This window comes from Patagioenas fasciata, chromosome 4, assembly GCF_037038585.1.
Source record: "Patagioenas fasciata isolate bPatFas1 chromosome 4, bPatFas1.hap1, whole genome shotgun sequence".
Classification (NCBI taxonomy): domain Eukaryota; kingdom Metazoa; phylum Chordata; class Aves; order Columbiformes; family Columbidae; genus Patagioenas; species Patagioenas fasciata.
Window position 1 is genome coordinate 43,764,027 of NC_092523.1, and position 19,322 is coordinate 43,783,348.

General features: G+C 34.7%; 1 protein-coding gene across 4 annotated transcripts in view; it reads left to right on the forward strand.

Moving 5' to 3' along the window:
• Window positions 1-19,322, forward strand: part of FSTL5 (follistatin like 5) — a 309,857-nt gene that overhangs the window by 224,673 nt on the left and 65,862 nt on the right. For all 4 annotated transcript variants that reach the window (XM_065837514.2, XM_071807741.1, XM_065837513.2 and 1 more), the window contains one exon: window positions 17,069-17,189. In XM_065837514.2, coding sequence (XP_065693586.1) covers window positions 17,069-17,189 — 121 coding nt within the window. The remainder of the gene's footprint in view (window positions 1-17,068; window positions 17,190-19,322) is intronic.

Here is a 19,322-nt window from a genome sequence, read left to right on the forward strand (position 1 = left end):
AAAACTTCTCATTCATTCATCTTGTTAAAATTAATCTACAGATTATAACTTTCTTTTTTTTTTTTTCTGTATTGTTGAACAGTCCACATTCTCTTATTGATTGATCCTGCCCTACCCCCTCCTCCCTGCCCCCCAAGAATAAACACAACCCCAGAACACCATAATGTAATGGAGATGCCATTAAAAGCTAATGTCCTTTAAAAGAACATGTTCTATCCTGGAGAGTTCTACTCAGCAACTGATGACAGAAATGTTTTGAGATTGTCCAGAATGCTAAGCGTATTTCCTAGAAAAGTGGTTGGATTTGATTAAAAGTGACTCATAAGAAAGTCAGTGTGTTTCTGTTTTGATCTGTATTGAATTGCCCTTGATCTGTTACATAGTCTTTCTTTTAATTAGGATGTATTATTAACTTTTCTCTGCTTTTTAATGGATTAAATACCAAGTTTTCTCTATTCCATCTTAAAAGTAAAATGAAAATAGTTATTGTCAAAGATACCAATCAACTTTATCAAATCTCTAATTCTTTTTTATTTATAGCTACATGAAAAGTATTTAGTCTTGACCACCAGTGCAACCATCTTATTCAGTTCTCTTCCATCCTTTATTTTTCTCTTTCCTTTTTTGGAATCTGCTTTTGTTTCCTGATTGATTCCTAGTGGGATAAATCACATAAAGGGAAACTTTGGTTACATGGAAGACTTGCAAGATTTAGCATGTTTTGTTTGGATATTGAAGCTGCTTTAATATTTTAGTTTTCATGACACTGTAAAGACACATTTAAACCAGGTACCAGTGTTGATCTGTAATCTTCTGGGTTGGTTAAGTACAGTTAAAAAGATTGTGATTAGGTTTCATTCTCATTCCTGTTAAAATAATTTGGACGTGCAAGTTCTATAACTCTAATTTAATCAAAGTTATAACACCACATAACTTTATGATACATTTTATTATGTACATCTTTTTATGGTGGGGACTATTTTAACTTTGAGCCAGCTGATTCTCTCATTATGAAGAAGCATTAAGATCCTCATGGGCTTTTTCTTCTCTTGTGCTAGATCAGTCTACTTCATTTTATCTTCATTAGAAATTGAAGTGTTGATTTCAGATTTGAACAGAATGTTCTGTGGATGATAATATATTCTCTTTCCTTGTTAGAGAATGAGGCAAAGTAGCTGCTTCTTGCAGAGCTGAATCCCTTGTTTTGCACTACTCACAATTCTGCTTTCTAGTGATGCTTCTGCTAATCATATGCAAAATGGCTGAGTCTGTTTGTATTTTCCTGTTTGCTTTTCCAGAAGTTAAAAATGAAAGACCCCGTGACACTGAAAGACAATAATATAAAGTGCAACCATTCCCCTTTGCCCTGGAAAATAACCCCAGGCAGGCCATGATAAATGACCTGTAAGGCAGCACTACGCACTTTTGACACCTACAGAGACAAAAACTGTTAATAAAATAAAAGGGCAATTGTGGATTTCTCAATTGATCTGTTCTTCCAAACCAGTTTTTTAGCATAGTGCGGTGAACTTTAGAAAAGCAGCTGAAACGGAAGTTCGCTACTCCTAGCAGTTAAGAGGGTCTTCTGTGTGAGCTGAAATATATAAATATCAAAGGTGTACAAAACATTGTTGTCCTTGTTCTCCATAGATATATCTTTCTGCATATCGAAGCTGATTCATTCTAGTTTTCATTTGGTATTCCAGAAAATATCAGTGACTGTTTTTAGAAATTTAGAAATTTCTAAACGTAAATATAGAATATAAAGACAGCAAATATACAATATACAATATAGTTATATTCACCCTTGCCTATTCTGTTTTTAATTTTTCTTTAGTAAACATTAACTAACAGATTCTGTAGAAACGTGGAAATATTTTAAGGGAGGTACAGAGCTACCAATTGTATTTGTTTTATTGTTTTCCTTTCATCAAGTTGTGTTTAAAATACATCTTGATTTTTCTAAGATATTATTAATTCAAAAATTGTTTATTATTGTCCTGCTACTGCAGTAACTTTTAGTCTTTTCAGACACACTAGAACTTATATCACACCTACCTTTCTCTACACTCTTACCTATCTTCCCTGTATTTTAAAATGAGTGGAAAGCCATTTAATCTATTGTGTTATAAGCTAGAAGTTATTTTTGTAAGCATCTTTTTTTCACTACTGTAGCATCTTTCTTCCCCTTGTCTTTCTTTTATGTTCAAATTCACTGTTTTCTCTCTTTTCTACATATGTATTTATAGAGATGCAGGTTATGTCTGCACTCTATATTGCTGGTATTAGCAAATTGAGCTTGTGCTATTAATTTCTAATTGGTGCATGAAAAATTGCAGTTTGATATTTATGTACAGTTATAGACTTGCTCTTGTTATTTTTTTCTGCAGTATACATTCCCTCAGCTGGGTGAAAACCAGCATCATTTCTGAATGCTTTTATTACTAGTTATGTATTTATTTTTCCAACTTCTCCAGGTCATTTTGCAGTATTTTTGCTGTCCTACTGTATAGACTCAGTGTCTTCCACAGCTTTGATGGATGCAGAAAGAATACTAAGTTTTCAGATTACTGTTTTAGAAAATAAGTTTTAAAAGAAGAACCTGGACTAGGCTACAGCTAGAAGGAAAGGTCAGCCTGTCTTAAAAGACTGAAGAAGTTGCTTTGCTAATAATGGCCTCCTGCGGCTCACAACCCTGACTTTCAAATCATTGCTATAATACATTTAATAGGAGGGCCAGATCACCAGTAAAAAAAAGTGCTTTGATATCCAAGAGTCTTTCAGTGAATAGAGTGGCACAATTGCTTAAACATCAAAACCAGAAACCCTTTCTACCCATCTCTCCCATTCGTCAGAGGAGGAAGAGTTAAGATAGGTAGGACCTAATTGTCTGTTGGGAATTGGCTCAACTGGCATTGTACTGTTTAAAATAATGATAACAATAATAAAAAATACGTCCCTCAGAAGTATACCAAAGTATTAAATCAATACCGATTCAAAAAAGAAAAATGTGACTCACCTGTGAAATGACCAGTATTGCTATTTGCAAAAGTGACAATGAAGCAAGAGACTTAGCCAGATCAAGCCCACTTACTTTGTGAGCTCTGACAGGATTACAGCAGAAGATACATCTGCCACACTTTTCAAATGATGACATTTAAGATTTCTCTGAATCAAACTGCTGAGTGATCCATCTACCCATACTCACATTACCATATATCCATTCATATCTAAATTTTATTGATGATATACTTTAGTACAGACCAATTCCTCTTTCAGCATTCAAAGTTCTGTGTTATATATAAATGTCATCCCCTTCCTGTGTATTCTTCCTTTCCTTGTCATTTTTGTACCATTTTTGTATAACTGTCTTGATAATTTAGAACTCCTTTTTCAAAAGCTTACATTCAGAACTTTTGTCATTGCTAACGTGTTTTCATGGTTCTGCTAAAAAGGGAAGATAAAACAAACTAAAACTTTTCCTAAATTTATTATGAATTATGGCAATGCCTTTATCTGTCTATACTTTAAAAGGTTCGTCTAGTTTTTCTTGATTTTCATGTAGGTATCAAGTTCTCACCTAAATAGCTAAAATGCTGAATTTTAACTGTAGTAAATTTTACAGGATTTTAATAAATTTTGTTTGTTTACATTTACCACAATTCTGTAAGAAATCTACGCATCATAGTCATGAAAACCTTGGAACGTTAGAAACATTGGAAACAAATGCTCAATAAATCAATGGGTTTGTTTCTCCATCCATCAAGTGGTCATGCTGCAACTCTTAACTGAAGAAAAAGTCTTGAGGATGGTCATCTCTCCAACCTCCCTCTGGCTATTCTCAGCTCAGCTCCTGTTGCCTTTTGTTATATTTGCTGCTCTGTCTTCTCCTGACTCTCATTTTGGCAATGCTTTACAATTCATAAGATGAATACAACCTTATGTTTTTGCACAGTCTTTGGAACATTTGTACAGTAATTACATATTTTGATGGTTAATTCACTGAGCTGGACTTGTTATATCTGTAGGTGAAAGCTTCCATTTTGTGTTTTTTGCATTTCAAAACATTCTGCCAAGCCTTGATGGAGAATCAACTTCTCAGTCTTTCTTGCTCTTCCCAGGATTACTTTTTGCTTTGAAGCTTGCTCTGGGCTCCATCTAGTCTGATAGAGAATATAGGAGATGTATTCTTCAAAGTAGGTGGGAATTATAAAAAAGAAGATGCATTTGTGCTTTGGGGAACAGATGCATCAATTATGTCAATCTAATTCTCCTTTCATGTATGTCTAGCTGTTGTAGCACCTAAAACTCCAGCCTGAATTAGGGAAGTTGAAACAGTGTTCCTAAATAAAACCTGGTATAAAAATTTATCCTACTCTAGAGTAATGGAAATTCAGGTGAATTTACAGAGGACCACTGAATCTGCATTCTTTGTTATGCTTATGTGGGTAAAATGTGATAGAAGTGACTGGATTTTTGACAGTTATCCAGAAATACTTGAGAGATTTTTGCTGTGTTTATGATTAACATTTTTCTTCTAGAACTTTCTAATTAAAATATCTTCATATTTTCCAATGTTTATTTTTTCATACAGATATTTAATTGAACACTTGAAGGAAAAAAATAAGAAAAGTAGGTTACTTCGTCTGGTTTAAAATCAGATTTGGGTTTCTATTTATTCTTAAGAATTTTGATAACCGAAATACCATTTTATTTCAAATGGTCTTGTTATTCAATTGGGATGAAACTACATCTTCCATTGTAGAGTATGTGCTCCTTCCGTGCAAAACTCTGTCTTTCCAGACGTGTTTATGTTAGTAAGAAATGGAATTGCCACACTCTGGCACAGTAAAATATCAATGCCATACCATTTTTGTGTACGAGATGTTTTAAATTTTGTGCAGCAGATTTAAAAATGTTCGGAATTCTGTGAAGTTCCTGCTGTTGTCACGGTTAATCAAAGATGACTGAAATCCTGTTTTCCCTTCATGTTTATGACATGTTATACACATGTTTTAACATCGGACAAGAAATTCATTTTGAAAAAGGCTTTGAAGTTGAAGCCCTGAGTGTTGAAAACTTACATTATAATTTATAGTAAATGGAAGGCAGGGAGTAAAAGCTGCATTTTCTCCCACTGTTCTGTATTAAAGATCTTATTTCTGACAAGAATTCTATTATCGGTCAGCAACTGTTGATGATACGTTTATATTAGAGTAAAATATAATTGAAACCAAGGGTTAGCTAGAGGGATCACAGAATGGTTGGAAGGGACCTCTGGAGATCATGTAGTCCAACCCACGTGCTAAAGCAGGTTCACTTAAAGTAGATCACGCAGGAATGTGTCCAGGCAGGTTTTGAATGTTTCCAGGGAAGGAGACTCCACAAATTCTCTGGGCAGCCTGTTCCCATGCTCTGTCACCCTCAAAGTTGCTGTGGTTTAACCTGAGCTAGCAATATAAGCACAGCAGCCACTCACTCGCCCCCTCCCTGCTCCCCCTTCCTTCCCCCCCCCCCCAATAGGGAGGAGAATCAAAAGAGAAGGCAGAAACTTGGATTGAGATACACACAATTTAATAAAACAAAAAATACACTACTAGTATAAATAAAAGATACTCAAGGCAGTTCCTCAGGAACTCTGTCCACAACTGAGCAGCCAGTCGCAAGCCACACTTGGTCCTAAAGTCAATCTCCAAGAGAGAAAAGAGAGGATAAAGGCAGAAAATCCCAGAGGCCTCTGCAAAATGGCAAAAGGCCGGGCTAAATGTCCTGACCAAAACTCCCCTGGCTGTGCCCCAGAGAGAGAGAAAGCGGAAGAGAAGAGCAAAACTGGAAGGTTCCAACTCTCCTTAAATACGAAGCATGACACTAATGGCATGGAAAACTCTTATGAATCAGTCCAGATGCTAGTCAAGCTCTGCCTCATCCATGCACCCCTTCCTTGATGCCTCACACTTGTAGGCAGAGTGCTCAGAATGTCCTTGACTCTCAGACCAGAGCAATTAAAAACATTAGCTCTGTGCTGGGATGTTATCTTCTTGTTCTCAAACTAAGTCCAAATAATGAGCGTGCTAGCTGTGAAAAAGAAAGATTTTTAACTGCATGAAGAAAATTAACCCATTTTCGTTCATACTAGCACAAAAGTAAAGAAGTTTTCCCTCATGTTTAGATGGAACCACCTATGATTCAGTCTGTGTGTGTTGCCCCTATTCTATCATTGAGCACCACTGAAAAGAGTCTGATCTCATTCTCTTGAAACTTTTGTTGAGATATTTATAAGCATTGTAAGATCCCTTCTCAGCCTTCTCTTCTCCAGGCTGAACAGACCCAGGTCTCTCAGTCTCTCCTCATAAGAAAGATGCTTCAGACTCCTAATCATCTTCGTAGCCCGCTGCTGGACTACCTCCAGTAGTTCCTTGTCCTTCTTAAACTGGGGAGCCCAGAACTGGATGCGGTACTCCAGATGGGGCCTCACCAGGGCAGAGTAGAGGGGGAGGATAACCTCCCTTGACCTGCTGGTCACACTTTTCCTAATGTACCCCAGGATACTGTTGGCCTTGTTGGCCACAAGAGCACAGTGCTGACTCATGTTCAACCTGTTGTTGACCAGAACTCCCAAGTCCTTCTTTGAAATGCTGCTTTCCAGCATGTCCAAACCTACACTGTACTGGTGCCTGGGGTTATTCCTCCCCAGGAGCAGGACCCTGCCATTGCTCTTGTTGAATTTCATCAGGTTTTTCTCTGCCCAGTCCTCCAGCCTGTCCAGGTCTCACTGAATGGCAGCACAGCCATCTGGTGTGTCAGCACTCCTCCCAGTATGGTATCGTCAGCTAACTTGCTGAGGGTGCACTCGGTCTGTTGATCCAGCTCATTGATGAGCAGTTTGATCAGGACTGGACCTAGTACTGACCCTGGGGAACTCCACTAACTATAGGCCTCCAACCATACTCTGTGCCATTGATCACAGCCCTCTGAGCTCTGCCATCCAGCCAATTCACGATCCATTTCACTGTGCATTCTTCCAGCCCACACTTCCTGAACTTGCCTATGAGAATATTGTGAGGGATGGTGTCAAAAGCCTCAGTGAAGTCAAGGTAGATGATATCCACTGTTCTTCTCTGGTCTACCAGCTAGTCATACCATCATAGAAGGCTATCAGGTTGGTCAAACACGATTTCCCTTTGGTGAACCCATGCTGACTACTCCTGAGAACCTTCTTTTCCTCCATATGCTTGGAGATGATATCCAAGATCAGCAATAAGAATAGAACTTCTTGCATTTACTGTCTATGAGAAAAAATTGTATGATGATATTTCAGTAATACAGTCATAGTTTTGTTATGTTGTTCCATATGAAAGCATAGAACAAAGGTGAAATAATAAGATATAGTATATATAGCTTTATGGTTCATAAAGAACTTGTACTTCTAATGATTTTTAGGTCTGTTGCAGAAAGTGGTAGTTAAAAAAAAAAGTTAAATACTGGAGAGGAATGTAAACAATGATGGTGTCCTGAGAAGTAAAATTATTTTGGTAGATCTCATAGAAACTTGAAATCTTTTAACAAAGACTTAGCTGCTCTTGCAACAAAAGAGGATTACTTATCATGATTGGCACAGCAGTAGTAAAATTGAGGCAGTGAATGTTTCACAAAAGAGGGAACCTGTTAGTCTCAATTCAAAGAAAGCACAAGAATATGGTCGCGACTCAGTGTGATAGCTTGATTTGCATAGGAGTATTTTATATAAGTTTTTTGTTGAAGTGGAGTTTATGCTGTTTTCAGTTGTGCAATTGTAAGTACTTGTGTTTGATTTACTTTTTTTTGTAACTGCTATAATGCATAGGAAACCTATGTACCTCAATTAGGTACCTCAAAATAATGCAGTTTACTAAGAGTTTTGCAAGTGGTAGGACATGATAAACTTTATATGTATAACAAATGATGTGAGTGTTTAATAAGAACAAAGTTGCTAAATACCAGCAAGCTTGCTTTACTACTTTAATAACAACCAGAAAATATTAATGACCACTATTCACGATCCCTTCAGGAAATGGGGAATTTTCATCCTCATTTCCATGACTTGAAGACAGACTAGATATAACAGAAAGATATGTACCAGGAAGAAGCAACACAAATATCTTGCTGATCATAATGTATAAAAAAGATAACATTTTGTTAGTTCAGCATTATGCTGTTATATTTGTGTGTACAACCATCAAAATTTATGTTACCTGTAGGCTTATTAACTGCGTAACATCTTGGCTTCATATTAGTAGAAGAACAGATGTCATACTTGGTGCAGCTCTAGAAAATGTGTTTGTCAATGCCACCACAGGCTTAATTTTTTTTTTTTTTTGACCATTTTCTGAATCCTGTAATTTGACTTGTTATGTACCAGGATCTTGGAAAAGCTTAGAGTTTACCTGATCAGAAAGCATGACCAAAGGATACAAAGGCTACCCCTAAAAAGTATCATCACAATTTCATTATGTAGAGATGGCGGGGGAGGGGGAATAGAATTTTTCCTACATGTATAGTTTCAGTGGTTACAGTGGAAGTCTTGAGGAAGTTACCCACTGAAGTGTATTTTCTTTCGTTGACATCAAGGCATTGATCTTGCCGAGTAAAGCTTTCTTATAATAAAATATTATATTGATGAACATACAACGTTGTGTTAGTCATTTGAACACAGGCAGTGTGTGTGATGCTTGCAGATAACTAAGGTTGGAATTAAATGTAAATTGTCTCAGCTTTCAGTTTTTTTATTAATGTAATTCAGCATTTGTATGTTTTACTCCAGCTCATACTGTGCTTATTTCAGAAAGAAAGAGATTTGCTGTTTGCTTAAAAGGCTCTAAGAAAAATACTTTTCTGAGTATTGAGTCTGTCAATCTGGGCTAGACCCTTGTTAAGCAAAGCTATTGTGCAAGCACTCAAGCTCTCCAAGTTTTGATTTTATAAGCGAAGAGCAAAGAATGGCAGTCAGCAGGTGCTACTCACTTTGTTGTATGTGCAAGTGTATACTTAAAAAAATCTTTTATATAGGAATGACATTCAAAATCTTTCTAATCATGTATGTACCTGTTTCTTACACAACATACTTGATAACGAACTGACACAAATGGCATTGTATTAATAATCCCAGTATTGTGTGTCGCTGGCCCTATTTTGCCTTGTCTGTGTCTGGAAATCATACATTAATGCTGCATATAAAATGATATATCATCTTAAAGAAAACTATTGAAGTTATAATATACCTTTTTTTTTTCCTCTTTGTACACTAAGAATAAGTTGAAGCAAATAATTCTGATTTTCATAATCAGGTTTGAAGGTACTAGGTTTATTTTTCCTTTTTTTCCCGAATCTCCTCTTCAGCTACCACATACCAGGACATTCCCTACCAATCTCTATCTTTTTTGTTTTAGATACTCTTGTCTACAAGTTATTTGAAAGCTGTATGTGTTTGACAAGGTATTTTATTGCCTGTTGTCTGGTTCATCACACATACACAAGGTAATTTGTGATAAAACAAAATTTATCCCACAGAGCTTTTGTGGATTGCATAAAGCTTGAAGATACTCTCCCTACCTATTTGTCTCATTCCTGGGTAGTTCAGAAATACATGGGGTGGATTGGATGAAAATTGACTGAAAATTTTAGTAATATGAAAGTATAAAGGGTTATTTTTACATTGTTTGTAGATTCTCTTGAGTTTATAAAGAAACATTCTGGGAAAGTTGCTTCTGTGAAATGAAATAAGTGAGTTCTATTACTTGGAGATGAGCACAGTTCAGAAATCAAAGGGATGAATTATTGCCAGCATAAGAAAAGGGCTTTGCATTCATAAAACTAAAGCTGAAACCCAGTATTTTATACAATTAGGAAGATCAAAAACTCCAGTAAACTTTATAAATATAAAACAAAAGTGCTTGTAATCTAAGTGACTGAAAACCAATTCAGTCTTATCCCAGTGTAATTACAAAAAGCTGATTTTTTTAGAATCTGCAAAATTTAGGAAGTATTCAGTGATAGCTTTGCACTCTTCCTACATACAAAGTGTGTTTAAAGAAAGTAAGTAGGAGTGGGGATAATCTCATCAAGCTCATTCCACAAATCTGACCCTAAATTGAATCACCTTAAGGTGTAAACTGTGTCAGGACTTTTGCTTCTTTGGGACTTCCTAGCACTTAGATATCACTTGGAATGTGATCTGATACAAGTAAACTGCACAATGCAAAGCTAATTTCTTTTTTACTTGAAGTGTAGTAATAAATACATCTGCAATTAAAGTGGATTTAAAAAAAAAATGGTTTGGGGGAATTGTAATAAACTGTGGTAACTGGCAAATTATTAAAAATTCATGTTATGAATGCTAAATTTAAAAATATATGAGAAATGAATGTCAAATAGCTTTCTCTGATTAACTTTGATTATATAACATTTTTTTTCTGTTTAAAAGGAGTAGAAAATAAATGGTATATGAATCACACTGAAGATCTCTGTGTGTAACATGAACCAGTAAAAAAGAGAGCTGTATCAGAGCATGCTGAAATTTCCATTTAGAGTAAGCTGTATCTACTCAGTTGGAGATTTTGAATATCTAAATAAATTATCAGTCATTATTGCAGATTCATGGCAAGATAACAAAAAGTTACAAAGTTTTTGGGGAGGTGAAAGATCAGTGATGTCTTATGGCTACCCTCATGAGCTCTAGTACTTTGGCAAAGCTGTCACTTATGTCTAGTTTCTATCTCCCATATATAAGATCCAAATTATTTTTACACGACTATGTATAAAATGAAGTTGTTCTCACTGGTGATCTAGGAGTGAAGGATTTTATGGCACTTTTCTGTGTGGTCTGTCTGCAGGTTCTTAGGAAACTTGTAACATTATTAGATTTCAAATAGAAAACCAATTTTTTAATCCAGTGACGTAGTCTGAAGAGCAAAAAGCAGCTACATGTTTTCCATATAATAATGGATTATAACATTTATTAGATGTTACAGTTTCCTCATGAAGTGAAACTGCAGTCTTTGCTGTATCCAAGAGAATAAGGGAAAAATCATACCTCTCTACTTCTTTTAGGTACAGTGTTACTCTATTCATTTGTAGTCACAGAAATAATATTTTTCTTGGATTTGCAAAATACAGACAAATCCTGTTCAACTAGTGGTCAGGGCTCATGCATTCAAAGTCTTATTTTAGGAAGAGATAACAGAAGGTGATCTCTGCATTGACTATTTTTAAGACAAGCTTAGGAAAACATGTGTGAAGGCTTCCTCAAAATCTGAGATTTACTTTGATGTTCTGAATTACTCACTGGATGATCCCTTTTCTCGCCATTGGCAGTAGAGTGATGCTAGCAAGGCTACCTTGCTGTGCTGAAAAATACTCTTGTATTAATTTCCTCAGTGTCAAGAAACAGAGGGACCGATGAAATACTTACGATGTCTACCTGTAGCTAGGAAGTTTGTTTCCATGGTCAGCGGAGAGAGGTAGACAGTAACTCAAAGCAATGAGCACAAAGACAAATCCACCAAACTGCCGCATGAAAGGATTTTGCTACCTTTTAGCTGTCTCAGCTGACTGTAAAAGCAGCTTAGGAAGATTAATTTCCCTTGATTAAAGTTAGCCTGCATTAATAACCACGACCTGTTGTCTGGTGTTACATTCTTCAGAATAAAGTTTTAGGATTCTGCTACTTTATACTATATATGCTACTACTGTATATACTACTACTATATACTGCTACTTACTGTATTACAGTCTGTTCTTTCTTTAAGCTTTGACTTGATTTACAATTTTCTGTCAGTCTGGTTCTTCAATGAGTGGATTTACAGCAGGTTCACAATTTGTTCTCATTGCAGCTATAAAATACGAGATTGAGAGAAGGTATGCAAAATTTGTGCTTAGGAAATTTTGGTTTTGTTTTGCTTCCTGAGCTAGAAGGAAAACTTAAAGTCTTGGATTTGTGCCAAATGCAATTATTCTCACATTTCTTTTAGAATTTAATTTCTTCCTGACATGCAATAGCAAACTGCAGAGTTGAATTGCTCTACAAACACAGACAGAGAAACTGATTACTTGGAAAGCAAGAATTGTAAAATTGACATTAGCATGAAAAGCTTGAGCTGAATTTATCTGGCAAACCAAGCATACATCAATAATTATTTTTGAAAAATGTTTCTAGTTAACTCTCAAAAGGTTATCTGCTCTCTGTGTCCTTGTAATAAAGTAAGTTACAGATACTGAAAAGTAAATACATAAAATATGAACAAAAGTGTGACATTAGTTTTACTGGTACTTCCATGAGTCGACTGAAATCAGATGCAGAAAGGGTGGAGGGATATATAGGAAAAGAAGGGGATTATGTGTACTGCCTGTGTTTTGCAACTGGGCAACTATTGTTTTGAAAATATCTGAATGGCTGCAATTATTGATACAGCTTTTCCACAGTAGATCAATGTAAAATTTTAATTTTTAAGTGAAAATTATTTTCTTTATCAGTTCAGAAACAGATGATTCTTTTTCCCCGTAATAAAATGAAAATTTCCCTTTAAAAAGGAAGAGGGAAAAGTCCCTACCCATATTGTGTTGTCATTATCACTGAGCTAATGTAACTGTGTGACAGTGCTGATATTATTAACCACCAGTAGAAAATAAACCAACCAATATACTTTTCTTTTTTGTTGTAGGGTTTTCAAAGACTGCAAATAGAAATACAGGTTTCATATGTAATCAAAAAGCTATTAATTCAAAATATTTGGTGCTTGCTAAGTCCATTTATTAAGGACCCAGTAAACTATTTTTTCTGTCTAAGTATAACATAACTAAGAATTCACATCTCCTGTGCTCATGTTCTCATTCCTGTATTCTTTTCATATTGTCCTTGTTGCCATTCCGTTCTCTCTCCCTTCCCCAAAGTGTGAAGTTTTGGAGTTAAGAGTAATATTTTGAAGTTCTTTAGAAGATGAAAATTGTGAGGCCATAAGAAGATTGTATAAGTTGTTTCTTCTGATCTACATCAGACGAATCCCATAAAAACAGTACTGTGAAAGTGTCTAAGTGTAAACTGTGATGCATAAAAATGACTTTTTACTACATATGATTGCTGGTGTTCCAGGAAAAAGCATGTAGAATTCATCAGTTGTCAGAAACTGAAGTTACAGAGAGAAAATTTCCGAAGAAGATTCTTGACAAGTTCATAGATCTCTTAGATACAATGTGCTCACTTTTATAAAATGTTTGAATCTTGGTTCTCGATGGAAAAAGCTGAGGCTGAAATTCTGGTCAGAAAGTTATCATCTAGGACTAAAAAATTAGGAGAGTAAAATAATTATAACAACAACAACAACAACCCTAAACAACAAAAACAGACAAATAAAAACCACATAAGAACCAGAAAATATTTCAAATTTTTTGAGTTCGAGATTAATCCTTTGCATCACTCAGAATATGGAAGACCCAGGTTCCAAGCCTTAGTTTGAATTATGTACATGAATGGTTTAGCTATGGTATACCTATGTATTACTTGGGACTCCAAGAACTAGATCAAAAGTTATTTTGTGAGAGACTTAGGCCTTTTTTCTAGAGCAATCATGTTTTCTGATTAAAAAAAAAAAAAGAAAGCATCTTCTGCCAGGTTTTGTATAATGGTTTCAGATCACTGAAATCTAGACCTCATTCCTAATTCAGTTTTCTGAACTTCTTAAATTCTCAGAACTGAATTCTGAGTTATGTGTTGGAAGTGAGATTTGGACAGGGAACAGTGTAGATACAATGAGTGAAAAGGAAAATGAAGGCATGATAATTTTCATTTTGGGGGAGATGCTTTTTTGGGTGATGTCTGTGGTCTCTAGATGAAAGAATACTCAATATTTGGAGTAAAGAAGGTTTTTATACAAAGAAAACCAAGTAATGTAAGAGCAATATATTGACAATAAATTAACTGTGGTTTAAAAAAAACAAAACAAAAGAAAACAAAAAAATCCTAGCCTCTATGCTGATGAACAAATTCAAGCAGTCTGTTTCATTATACATTCTCCTGTGGGGAGAGCTGCCAACAGTCTGTGTAGAGCTGGAAATGAAGAACTGCAGGCAAACGATCATAGTATCTCTCATATGCAAAGCATTAACATATGAAAGCAAGTTATAAAACCAAAGGAAATAATTATTGATTTATAAACAAAAATAATCTTTAGGTTTCTGTTGCATTAACACTAAGACAACTAAGCAAAGATTGTCAAATGAATGTTTTCTTTCCTGATTCCTGTACTCGTTATTCATAACACGTATCATAATTCTTAAATGTCAGGTCCTTCAACAGAACAGAGTTGCAGTGGAATCATTGTTGAAATAATTGTTCAATTCTATCTTTTTTATGCATGACGAAAAGAATTAGAGCTTCTCAATTTAATGGTAAAAATGCCATGCCATTTCTGTTTGAAAGTAGTCTATTTAACAAAATTTGAGCTTGTATCAATGTTTTAGGGTCAACAAATATTTTTTCAAAACGTGAAAAAACCCTTTTCTGTGTGTATTGCTATTAATTTTTGAAGGCTCTGTTTCAATGATGCTTGTGTGTGTCTGTATGGATGCAGGTTTTTTTAATTAACTTAGCTGATGAGTTATTCTGTAAAACACTAAATATATGTCAACATTCCATGTCAAAGAACTCTGGACTTCGCCATCCCTTTCCAAACTCTGCTTACAACATTCAGTTCTCTTTCTGTTGAATTGTTTGCTTTCAGTAACAAAACAAACATTGAACTCAGTATAAACAATAAGCTAGGGATATTTGTTTTGTAGTTGTAAAAAAAAAACCCAAACCAAAGCAAGCAACAGAACAAAACCAATGACAACAACAAACAAAACCCTCATCCATAGAACCCAAAATCTGAGTGATGAAATTACAATATCATGCAGGAATCCTATTGAAAAAGAAGAGAGAAACCATAACACAGGCATGTATTTACTTAGAAAATAGCTGTGGTACTTAAAGATATCATCATGCTGCAGTGAATTAGTGGAACAGGTTGGTGTACTTCAAAGCAATATGTAATAATATAAGGAATGCGAAAGTAGTCTCCAGATTGCATTGTAGCAGCTGAATGTTAATACATTCCATCCTATGTCACATTTAGTTAAGAAATACTGTTGCAGAGACTAGGCAAAAAATTTTAGACAGCAATAATATTAGCCACTTGCTAGATAAAGAGTAAGTACCTCTAATGTGACTCTTCTGAAGAGCTGTTTTTCATTCTTCCACTAATAATCTGAAGAGCAACACTTTGAAAATGTCTGTTTAGCTAGTAAGGGGAAAAAGTTAATTGAACTTACTGGAAGAGGCTGATGTACTAGAAGTCTCCTTTGCTATGATCTATACCGATAACAGTTGCTTTCAAGAATACCAGATCCCTGAAATCAGTTTACAAAAGTAGTTCTTCTGTAATGAGTGACTGAATCAAATGAGACACATAGATATTGTAGTTTGGTGATTATCTCTGTTCTAATGAGTTAGGCACTTGTTGATACTTTGGACTCCATGTATGAGCCTGTGTGTGCGTTTGAATATTTGTGTTGCATATAATTATAATGTGTTTGTGTGTATAATACCATATCCTATGGTTAGTCACAAGGAGAGGATATTTCAAGTTATGTAAAGATTTTAAAGGCTATTTTAGAGGCTGTTTACGTTAAGGGTATAAAATGGCTATAAGCCTGCAATGAACAGGTTTAGGATAAAAATAAAGCTGTATTGTATACATAAGACGACTGAGTTTATGATAGTTTTAATGTTAGGCATACTTTTAATGTTAGGCATATTAATGTTAGGCATATGATTATAGAGCGTGGGTTCCCTTCCAGAACAGGGGCTGACCTGCATAGCATAGGAGATCAGCACACTTTTTCCTAGAACGAAACAGTGATGATGTTTTGCATGTTTTTCATCATCATTTATACACTTTAATTTCTGAATTAAATATTTTACAGTAGAAATTATCTACTAGAGTGAAAGTAATTTTTCATAGTTTTACATTTCTACTTTATATTCTTTGCTCAAATAATTTAATAACTGTTTTGTGTAAATACACTGCATATATAACAATAAATATTGCTATGTGAGACTGAAAAGAAACAAACTGTTAACAAGCGACCTTGAAAAAGTAAATAATGGGATATAATGTAGAAGAAACAACTTCTAGCAGGATTTGTACACACTTTAGAATCTGTGAGATGTAAACTGGAAGAAGCTAGATTGGACTAGGACTGTTATTTTAGGATGATTCTTGCAGACATGAAAAATAGCAAGGAAAAATAAAACACTGACTATTAATTGCTCCATAAATTTTTTACAATAATCAGAATAGTTTATGATTTGTAAATTTTAAATGATATTGTATTAATTGAAATTAAACTGAAAATTGAACTCAGAATCAAAATGAGGGTAAGATTCTGCACTCTGGTCTAGTGGAATCTATATGCCAATTAGAGATACATAGAAGGATGAAGTTAAAAATAATGACTCAAACTTGAAGAAAAGTTAGGATTTTTTTTTTTCTGTATACCTGCTCATTTCAAAGGATGACCAAACTTCCACAGGATGTAATTTACCTTGTTAAATTGTGCAGACATTTAGTTTTTCAGTCTATTTTGATCCAATCTGAAATAGCTTTTCTTCTGTAAATAACTATCATAACTAAATATACAACCTTTTTACTTCTGAAGAGTTTAATTAATTGTTAAAATAAAACTTGTATTTTCTTTTACAGGCACCATATCTAGTTGAAGATGTCCCTTCTCATTGCAGGGGGGTTGGACTAGGTGACCCTTAGAAGTCCCTTCCAACCCAAAGTATTCTATGATTATATGAATATATGTGGCAATATCAAACAACTCTGCCATTCACAATATAATATTCAGGTTTCAGATTACAATCAGCTGTTCTATTTTAATATTTATGGTGTTTGATATTTACATCACAGCTTTGTTGCCAAGATAACAAGCATAATTACTGTAGAGATGCAGGCATAATTATGATAACCTTGTTATTAATCTTTCCCGGTAGGATTTTGGAGATGATGGGTCCTTGTACATTACTAAGGTTACCACAACTCATATGGGAAATTACACCTGTTATGCTGCTGGCTATGATAAACTCTATCAAACTCATATTCTCCAAGTGAATGGTAAGGAAAAATGTTGTAATTACCAATTCATAAGAGACTTAGATATGTATTTTGTTGAACAGATATGTTGTTGCTATTCTACTTCTTTTATATTGTGTTACAGCTTAACAGAAAGAGACTTTTTTTTCCTTATTGTTCTCCTGTGAATAACCTTGAAGAACAATAAAATATAATAATTTTCATTAATTACTTCCATTTGAATAATAGTTATTAAAATGAGTAAAGAGGCTTCAGAGGACATCTTCTGCACTGTGAACTGTTCACCTGTGAAGATGTTTAGCAGATTATCTGCAGAATAAGTCTTTTTATATATACATATATATATACACACAGATAAAGTAGTTTTTAGTATTAATTTAGTAATTTTGGAGAACACACTGGGAAAATGAGTGCATAGGTCTGTCACGTTAAGAATGTTGCATTTAATTTTAAATTTGAGATATGCACTAACCCTTATTTTAGTAGATTAACTCCAGGCATCTGGATTTGAAACCTTGATCTTTACATTTTTTTACATCTGTTCAAGTTCTAAGGACCATTTCCAAGGCTCTGTACTTGGACAAAACTTAACTGCAGTTGTTATCTCCACCATTGTGTTTCTCTGTGAAACTCTCTTAAAATATCTATTTATCCATCTCTTTTGATATTTTTCCCAGTTTTTCCACCTCCTCCACCCCCAACACTTTGTAAATGGAGTTTCCTGCCTGTGCTAATACATGACATCAACATCTTTTCCTGCTTCCAGTTTTTCTTCAGGAGTTCTTTTCTGTCATTTAAAAAGTCAGGTAGCAAATACTGGCTAAACTAGTGAAAAGGATGAAGTTTACTCCTATTTTAATTTCTGTATGCATGTCAGAATTCTTGATGAATTGGGCATATTAGAAGGTCCTTGACCAACTTTCTTCTGGTTGGTGTGTTTTGATTTACCCTAATTTGTTAACAGAATTATATTTTTGTCAACATGTTCCCTACCTATTCCAATGTATTAAAATCTTAAAGAGGTGTATTGCAACAGTTAAAATACTAGGACTCTGGCTCAGTTTAGCACATGACACAAAACTGCATTTAATTTGAAGAAGGTTTTCTGTAAGACTAGAAAATCAAGAAACATAATTTGGGATAGGTGAAGGAGGACAACTGTAGATTTGTCTGGTGATGAATTATCTGTCAGGAAATTGTATATTTCATCTGGAAACCACTGTAAAACTTTATGGTGCCAAAGGCAGTCGCTGCTGCTGCTCTGTATCATTCATATAAATTTAAAGTTGTCCAAACAAATTGACTAGTCCATGTTTGCTCTGCTCAGATAGCTGCTCTTCCACAAGCTGGCACTGGAGTGGTATCTTCCAACACTCTTGATTTTTTGGGGAGTGAGGGAAAAGAGAAAGGAGTCCATTTGAGCAATAGGATTGTTTGCTGTGAATATTGTGGGTAAATGGAGTTAAAACCATCGAGATTAAAGGTCAAATGAACAGCTCTGTCACAGTTTAGCTCTGTACATCTAAGTGATAATCTTCCTAAGCACAGGCATGATGGTCAATTCTTGTAGCTGTAATAATGACTAATTAATATAATGACACTTGTATTAACAGGAGAATCAGACAAAGGTTAACGAGATAATGAGGCTTTGCTGATCACAAAGATCTGTGAAGGTTCAGTGAAAACAATTTAATTAGATCTTAAGTTCTTTCTTGATTTCCATTTGTGTAAAATATACATTTTTGTAAAAATTATTAATATATACTTTACATCAACTGGTTTGCAAATATTGTATGTATATATAAAATATTTGATATCTGCATCTGACCAAAAAAAAAGCCTTGAAAACTGCTGTTGAAAAAGCTGAAATACCTAGAAAGTTCGTGTTTTCTCATTAACTCAATGTTTATCAAGTTAAAGATCTATGCTGTCCATAACCACAGGTGTTAATATTATTGATCACGATGGCAGTTGCAGACATGATACCTAGATGAGTTTTAGTATTTTTTTATACCTCAGTTTTTCTATTTTACAAGCATAGATGTTATAGCCTAGATTTTTCAAAGTGTAAATTTGAAGGTGTTTCTAGACAACAACAGTCATTTACCATATTATAAAAAAAAAAAAAAGGAACTCTTCCTTCAAATCCAAACC